Source organism: Capra hircus, chromosome 9 (genome assembly GCF_001704415.2).
Source record: "Capra hircus breed San Clemente chromosome 9, ASM170441v1, whole genome shotgun sequence".
Taxonomy (NCBI): domain Eukaryota; kingdom Metazoa; phylum Chordata; class Mammalia; order Artiodactyla; family Bovidae; genus Capra; species Capra hircus.
This window is the reverse complement of record NC_030816.1, coordinates 89,827,622-89,836,088: the sequence shown is the minus strand read 5'-3', so window position 1 is coordinate 89,836,088 and position 8,467 is coordinate 89,827,622. Positions and strand designations below refer to the sequence as shown.

General features: G+C 53.1%; 1 protein-coding gene across 13 annotated transcripts in view; it reads right to left on the bottom strand.

Annotated features, from left to right (window-relative positions):
* The window catches only part of AFDN (afadin, adherens junction formation factor), a 111,690-nt gene continuing 109,609 nt past the window's right edge, over positions 6,387-8,467 (bottom strand). For all 13 annotated transcript variants that reach the window (XM_018053469.1, XM_018053478.1, XM_018053473.1 and 10 more), the window contains one exon: positions 6,387-8,305. In XM_018053469.1, coding sequence (XP_017908958.1) covers positions 8,152-8,305 — 154 coding nt within the window. In that variant the 3' untranslated portion in view covers positions 6,387-8,151. The remainder of the gene's footprint in view (positions 8,306-8,467) is intronic.

Here is an 8,467-nt window from a genome sequence, read left to right as displayed (position 1 = left end):
CAGATCATGAGCTCAGTAAAGTAAGTGAAGTCGCTCAGTCGTGTCCAACTCTTTGCAACCCCATGGACGGTAGCCTACCAGGCTCCTCTGTCCATGGGATTCTTCAGGCAAGAGTACTGGAGCGGATTCCCATTTCCTTCTCCAGGGGATCTTCCAGACCCAGGGATCAAACCCGGGTCTCCCACATTATAGACAGACACTTAACCGTCTGAGCCACCGATTACTTAAGGAGAAGTAATTAAGGAAGATAGGGAAGGCTGAGCCAAGTAGAGCTATGGACAGCTTAGCTAAGGAAAGCTAAGCTAATGCAAGGAGAGCTGGGTTGAGCAGAGCGATGCTCAGGAGCTAGGAGGGTGAGCTTAGGGGAGCTGATTAGGAACTCAGTAAGGAGTTCAAAATTTAGACTTAAATTGAGGAAAGTAGGGAAAACCACTAGGCCATTCAGGTATAACCTAAATCAAATCCCTTACGATTATACAGCGGAAGTGACACACAGATTCAAGGGATTAGATCTGATAGACATAATGCCTGAAGAAATATGGACGGAGGTTCGTGACACGGCACAGGAGGCAGGGATCGAGACCATCCCTATGAAAAAGAAATGCAAAATGGCAAAATGGCTGTCTGAGGAGGCCTTACAAATAGCTGAGAAAAGAAGAGAAATGAAAGGCAAGGAGAAAAGGAAAGATATACCCATCTGAATGCAGAGTTCCAGAGAATAGCAAGGAGAGATAAGAAAGCCTTCCTAAGTGAACAATGCAAAGAAATAGAGGAAAACAATAGAATGGAAAAGACTAGAGATCTCTTCAAGAAAATTAGAGATACCAAGGGAGCATTTCAGGCAAAGATGGGCTCGATAAAGGACAGAAATGGTCTGGACCTAACAGAAGCAGAAGATAGTAAGAAGAGGTGCAAGAATACACGGAAGAGCTCTACAAAAAAGATCTCAGTGACCCAGATAACCCTGATGGTGTGATCACTCACTTAGAACCAGACATCCTGGAATGTGAAGTCAAGAGGGCCTTAGGAAGCATCACTACAAACAAAGCTAGTAGAGGTGATGGAATTCCAGTTGAGCTGTTTCAAATCCTAAAAGATGATGCTGTGAAAGTGCTGCACTCAATATGCCAGGAAATTGGAAAATTCAGCAGTGGCCACAGGACTGGAAAAGGTATTTTCATTCCAATCCCAGAGAAAGGCAATGCCAAAGGATGCTCAAACTACCGCACAATTGCACTCGTCTCACACGCTTGTAAAGTAATGCTCAAAATTCTCCAAGCCAGGCTTCAACAGTACGTGAACAGAACTTACAGATGTTCAAGCTGGATTTAGAAAAGGGACAGCATATTAAAAAGCAGAGATGTTTCTTTGCTGACAAAGGTCCATCTAGTCAAAGCTATTGTTTTTCCAGTGGTCATGTATGGATGTGAGAGTTGGACTACAAAGAAAGCTGAGTGCTGCAGAATTCATGCTTTTGACCTGTGGTGTTGGAGAAGACTCTTGAGAGTCCTTTGGACTGCAAGGAGATCCAACCAGTCCATCCTAAAGGAAATCAGTCCTGAATATTCACTGGAAGGACTGATGCTGAAGCTGAAACTCCAATATTTTGGCCACCTGATGCGAAGAAGTGACTCATTTGAAAAGACCCTGATGTTGTGACAGATTGAAGGCAGGAGGAGAAGGGGACGACAGAGGATGAGATGGTTGGATGGCATCACCGACTCGATGGGCATGAGTTTGAGCAAGCTCCAGGAGTTGCTGATGGACAGGGAAGCCTGGTGTGCTGCAGTCCATGGGGTCGCAAAGGGTCGGACACGAGTGAGCTTTCGACTGAACAATATTCCTTTTCCTCAACTTCATGTCCCCCGAAGGCCGGGGAGACAGCCTACTCCTCTTGCCTCACCTCTGACATTTACCCCAGGGCTCAGAAGACAGTCAGTAAAGTGGGGGTGGGGCGTGGAGGGAGAGACATCCCTGGAGGGAGGACACGGAGACCCTTGGGGGTGGGGATGGGGAAGGCAGGGAGCGGGGAGGCGGGGATGCCCACCCACCCCTGGCCCCGGGAGGGGGTGGAGCTCCGGTGGCGGGGCGGGGCCCGCTGTATCCAGCTCACCGATCCGCCCAAACCCGCTGGGGTTGAGTGGCCCCTTGAGTGAGGGGCGGTGGGGTGCAGGTGGCCTGGGGTCCCGGGTCCCTCACCTGCAGTTGACGCTGCAGCTGCCTCGCCCGCAGCTCCCAGAAGCCCTCCCAACGGCCGCCCCGGACTGGCATCGTCCTGGCCTGTGGGCCGTGAGTGGTCGCCAAGGCGATGCGGGTGTGAGGTGGTGCGGGGCGGGGTGGAGTGAGTGGGGTGGGAGAGGGGCGCGCAGGTGGACGTGTTTGGGGACCGGGGTGGGGGCGGGTCCGGGGGGGAGTCCAGCGGGGCGGGGGTCCTGGCAGGAGGGGTCCCGGGGGCAGGAGGGACCAGGGCTCCGTGGCGCGCGGCCCACACCTGCCGGAAGGATGATGCGCAGTGACCACCGGGCGCGCGGCCGCGCGAAGGGAACGCGGAGATGTCTTCTGGCCCCAGGGCCCAGCGGACAGGGCTCGGCAGGCTCCGGACCAGGCCGGGCTGGCGGGGACAAGGACCCCAGCCCCTTACCTTCCGCGTGGTGACCTGCCTCTAGCCCTGCGCCCTGAGCCCTGCAGCTGCGGCAGCTCCTGAGCAAAGTGCTGCCCCCGCGGCTTGGGGGCGTCCCAGCCCGAGGGGCATCTCCACGCACAGCGAAGATGAGCTGGCCACCGCTGGGATCTGCGCCCTCCATGCTGGGTGCCCCCGGGAAGGTGACCGCACGATGGAGGCCAGAGGCCCGGGCGCAGCTGGGAGCCCAGGCGAGGCCCCGCCCAAGGCCGCCAGACCCTGGCCCCACCCACAGGGCCCTGTCCCTGCTCTGATCAGTGGGGACGGGGGTCCATGGTTCCCTCGGCTGCCGCAGGAGACAGCCCTCCTTCCTGAGAGGAGACCGGGATGGAGGAGATGAAACTGCAGCAGCGGGATTTTTCAAAGATCAAATTAAGCAGCTGTCACTACCAGGAGAGAAACACATCACACCATGTCCAAAGACTGGGGGGTTTGGGGACGGTTTTCATGGTCCTGATGGCTCAGCTGGTGAAGAATCCACCTGCAATGCAGGAGACCCTGGTTCAGTTCCTGGGTTTGGAAGATCCCCTGGAGAAGAGAGAAGCTACCCACTCAAGTATTCTTGGGTTTCCCTTGCAGCTCAGCTGGTAAAGAATCCGCCTGCAATGGGGGAGACCTGGGTTCAGTCCCTGGGTTGGGATGATCCCCTGGAGAAGGGAACGGCTGCCCACTCCAGGATTCTGGACTGGAGATTCTGGACTGGGTCACAGAAGTGGGACACGACTTGGCGACTTTCACTTCACTCTAGTTACCTTCAGTTACCCAAGTGATGGTCCTTAAACAACAGGAATCGGCACAAGCAAGGCCCAAGCCCAGCCCTGCCTCACCTCCCAGTTCTGGCTTGCCTGGTGGAGCCTGGGGGACACTCTGCTCCTGAGGCCGCCCTTGTGTGTGCAGCCATCCTCCTGCAGAAGCGTCTGCGGCTGTGGGCGGTGCCGGGCATCTTCTCGGCCGCACAGTTCACCGAGTGCTTTTCTCTGTTAAAGTTTTATACTATTAAAAAAAAATCCAGATGTCCACTCAGCTATGTTTAAGAGATCAAGGACCTACCGCCTGCTGTCGACACAGGAAGCCCTGCTCAGCGCTCTATAAGGAGACAGGAATCCGGAGAGGAGCAGGCGTGTGTGCACGCCTAGCTGAACCACACTGGCACGCCGGAAACTACTGCCACAATGTAGCCACGCTTGCTCGCTCACCAGGTCGTGTCCGGTGCTTTGTGACCCCGGGCACCGCACCGCGCCAGGCTGCCGTCCTTCACTCTCTCAGAGTTTGCTCAAACTTACAACTTACGTTCATCGAGTCGGTGATGCCATCCAACCATCTCATCCTGTTGCCCCCTTCTCCTCCTGGCTTCAGTCTTTCCCAGCATCAGGATCTTTAATGAGTCAGTTCTTCACATTGGGTGGCCAAAGTATTGGAACTTCAGCTTTAACATCAGTTCTTCAAATGAATATTCAGGATTAATTTCCTTTGGGATTGACTGGTTTGATCTTGCTGTCCAAAGGACTCTTGAGTTTTCTCCAGCACCACAGTCTGAACACATCAGTTCTTCAGCACTCCGCCTTCTTTATAGTCCAGCTCTCACATCCGTACATGGCTGCTGCAGAGACCATAGCCTTGACGATACAGAGCTTGGTTGGGAAAGTGATGTCTCTGCTATTTTCAATACTAGGTTTGTCATCGCTTTCCTGCCAAGAAGCCTCTTGTACTTTCACGGCTGCAGTCACTACCCGCACGAATTTTGGAGCCCAAGAAGAAATCTGTCACTGTTCCCATTGTTTCCCCATCTATTTGCCATGAAGTGATGGGACCGGACGCCATGGATCTTAGTTTAATATTGAGTTTTAAGCTGAATGTTTCACTCACCTCTTTCACTCTCATCAAGAGGCTCTTTTAGTTCCTCTTCGCTTTCTGCTATTAAAGTGGTATCATCAACTATACTCCAATATAAAAAAAATTTAAACTCATTAATTAAAACATAAAATAAAAATCCAACACCAGAACCATTGTTACCATTTTAGATTTAGGCCGTTTTTACCTGTATTCTCAATAAAGAATAAGACACAAGCTCTTCAAGAGCAGGAAAACAAAGGCCTAACCTGCTGGAGACACTGTGGGCCCCACTTTCACCGTCAGTGGTGCCCCGTCCCCCAGACCTCGGCTGCACCCCATCTCCATCACCAGCCCGTGGTCCAGCTGGTTGTTCACGCGGGGGACCTGCTGCGGGGAAACCCCAGGTATGCGGGCAAACCCCTGGCAGACACTGCCCCCTCTCCCCTCTCCTGTGGGGGCCAGAGCCAGAGGAAACTGTGTCCCCCCTGAGCCCCGAGCTCCCCACCGGGGTTGGGGCGCCCTGACCCGCTGCTCAGAGGGCAGCAGCCCTGCCTCTGCCCTCCTCTGCCTGTGGCGGTCTTTTCTCCCAGAGGGAGGACGGTTTTCTTAAGTCTGTGTCTCCATGACTGCAGCTGGTCCTTGTAGTGAACCTGCCCAGCGCCGGGACGTCCTCTTTACCCAGATCCAGTTACCAGGTTTACGTAATGAACCGCGCATCTGCCTCCCACTCTGCTTTGGAGTATCTGGTGGCCAGGTCTCACAGACTAGGCATTCATAAGGTGTATCTGTTGAATAAACTGTGCAAGGAGTTGGTTTTCATATCCCAATTTCAAGTCAGATATGTTCCTGGGTAGCTCAGCAGGTAAAAGAATCCACCCGCGATGTAGAAGACCGTGGTTCAATTCCTGGGTCGGGAAGACCCCCTGGAAGAGAGTATGGCAACCCACTCCAGTGCTCCTGCCTGGAGAATCCCCGTGGACAGAGGAGCCTGTCGGGCTGCAGTCCGTGGGGTTGCAGAGAGCTGGACACGGCTGAGCGACTAGGCATGTCTATCTTTCGGGGTTGCGTGGCTTTAGATGAACTGCACGAATACAGGCATGAAAGCTGCTCATTTTTTGAACATAGTTCCCTCCTGCAAGTCATGCCACCTCAGCTTTGCTGGGGCAAAGCATTTTCTTAAACGTGTAAACCCCGAGACCAGCCTTCCATGCACAAAGCCGGGAGAAGCCCCTTCCCCATGGCTGCCCCAGAAAGCTGCCCAGTGCAGACCCCATGGGCAGCCATTCCCGCCACAAAAGCAACAGAGCCGGGCGGCCCAGGATGAGATGAAACCGATTCGAACGTGACCCCGAAGGCCCTGTCCTCCTCTCTGGGCATTACAGCGCACCGAACACGAATGCTTCCAGCTCGCGTGTGAGCAGCTGGCTCTGCGCGATCACCAGAGTTTCTACCACCTGAGATCCCCACCCCTTCATGAAAGTCTGTCTTGAAATCCGACGGCCCCACTCAGCGGCCGTGAAGGTGAATGGCTGTGGGGGCACCTGGTCACCGGCCCACTCCACCCCCAGCTGGACACACAGGCACCCAAACATGTGTCCCCCTGGTGCAGGGACGGGGCTCCCTGCCCTCAAGCACGTCACATGGGCACCCTAGTCACAGAGGACAGGGCGCCTGACACCCGGAGGCTGAGCGTCCGAGCAGCAGCAAAAGGGACTCGAACCCTTCGCTCGTGTGTCTGTGCGATCAGGAGAGGGGATGTCCCCAGGATTTGGGGACACTGCCTGTCATAGCAGTGATGCTCGGGGGGCTGATGAATGGACGGGAGGGGGAGGTGGAAAGGGGGGTTCTGTTGCCAATGAGTCTGTGAACATGGTTAATAGCGAATACCCTTAAATACATACAAAGTTTATTAAAAATAGGCTGCAAATGAAATACAGTAGAAATGGAAAACTACAGCAGGTCTGATGTCGTCTCCATAGTAACGCACAGTCATGAAAAGCACTTTACATATATTCACATTTGACCTAATCGTCCGAGGACGGCCAAATCCACGGGAAGGGGCTTACAGTCACACACAGAAGTATCCCTGCATGTAAATATTCACATGTACTTGCATGTACTCACGCGTGTCTGTTGTTTTTCTATATATTAACAGGACACCAGTCCACCTGCACCTTTCTCTTTAAAGAGGCTGTGGGTCCGGTCCCCTTAAGGCGGCCAGTGTTCCGAGACGTCGGGAGGCGCAAGCATGCAGATCCTTCATAACACTTAGAACCACTTGCTCTCTTACTTAATGAGGGAAATGAGAGAAGCGCACTTCCAGATACAAACCCTGGCAGACGCAGAAAATATTTACACTCGCGTTGTAATGATTTATCTTACAGCTCTGAGGAAAGTGATTTCTAAGGCAGACAGCCCCCCACTTCTGGAAAGTGTGCGTATCTTCCTAACACACCTATTGTTAAGAGAACAACACGGTCAAGTCACCTAGAGCCGCAGCAGGGCTTGTCAAACAGAACATCTGCTCATGATCACAAGATCATTGACTGTTTTAACATCACATAATATAAAACAAAGTGAGGTCCGTCTCCCCAACACCAGCCACATATTCACAGCTGAAGAAGTGACAGTGGTAACTAATAATTCAATACGTGAAAATTAAATAACTCTATTCGAATGTAAAAAAATAGCCTGAACTGCCACGAGTCTCTTACAGCATTTCAGTTACAGATGCCATGCGCAATGGGCCTTTCCTTCCCTGACAGCAGATTGGTATAAATCCAGCTCTTTTTCTGAGCTTAGGTTTCTGAGCAACGGCTGTGCACGAGTGTCACCTACCACCCTCTCATTCTTCTTAAGTATTTTTGTTCCTATTCATGTCAACACTGTTGAGCAGATATCCTCCGTCACAGCTTCCCTTAGAAGGGCTGAAACATTTAGCTAACTTTCTAACTTAAGCGCCATCTTCAAAATCACTAACGACTTACTGGCATAGTAATCATCTGGTATTTATAAAAATAAAATTTCCTAAGCTGAAATCCTCAAAATTGTCTTTTTGGAGAAACTCGCTTCAATCAAACCCTACAGCTGATTTGGAGGGCTGCCAGTGGGGACAGCGCCGCAGCGGTCACGCTCAGGCCCGCCTGCCTCCCGGCAGCGGGCACGGCTGGCCGGCACTCCTTGGCACACGCGCGTCCACGCGGTCTCCCCAGAGGGCACGCTCACCCTCCTACAGCCGGCTGCAGCTGCTGCTGAGTAGTGCAAATGACAGTCTGCGGAGCTCAAGCTACTCTGATTAGTGAACAGCAAGTTTTAGAAAAAGAACAGAAACAGAACTTCTTTGCGCTCCTTGCGGGGAGACGGGGGCGAAGACACAGCTCAGGGTCTTCTTCTGCCCCTTTCCAAACCCAGACCCTAAAGAGACTGACCAGAAAGCTACCTTCCTGGGAGTCAGGTCATTAAGAAGACAGTGTCTAGAGACTGTAGAATGACAACCTCTTGGTAAAGTAAAGCGGAATTTCTTAGCGATGGAACTCTTCCACATGCCAAGCCTTCCAGAAGCAGGATCCCTGGGACCTGGGTCCTCAGGCGGCGCTGTCACGAGTACCCCGAGGGGCCAGGCTGGGCACAGGGCCATCTCACTTGGTGTTCAGCTCGTTCTCCAGCTCTGTTAACTTGCGAGAGGCCTTGACTTTATTGGAGACGTCGTGGCCTTGGGAGAAAAGGCGCTGGCGCTCCCTGAACGTCAGGTTTTCAGGGGCTCCGGGCCCCCCGGGGACATCTGCTTCCTGGCTGCAGGAGGAAGAGGCACAGGGTTACTTTTTGGAGTGGAAACAACCTGTCAGCAGGTAGCTCGGCTCACGTGAAGGTGGTTAGGTAAAACTTTCTAGGGGAGAGGCTCGTGTTTCATTCAGTCATAACCCTGCTGGGGTGTATTCACACCCACGTGGGAGA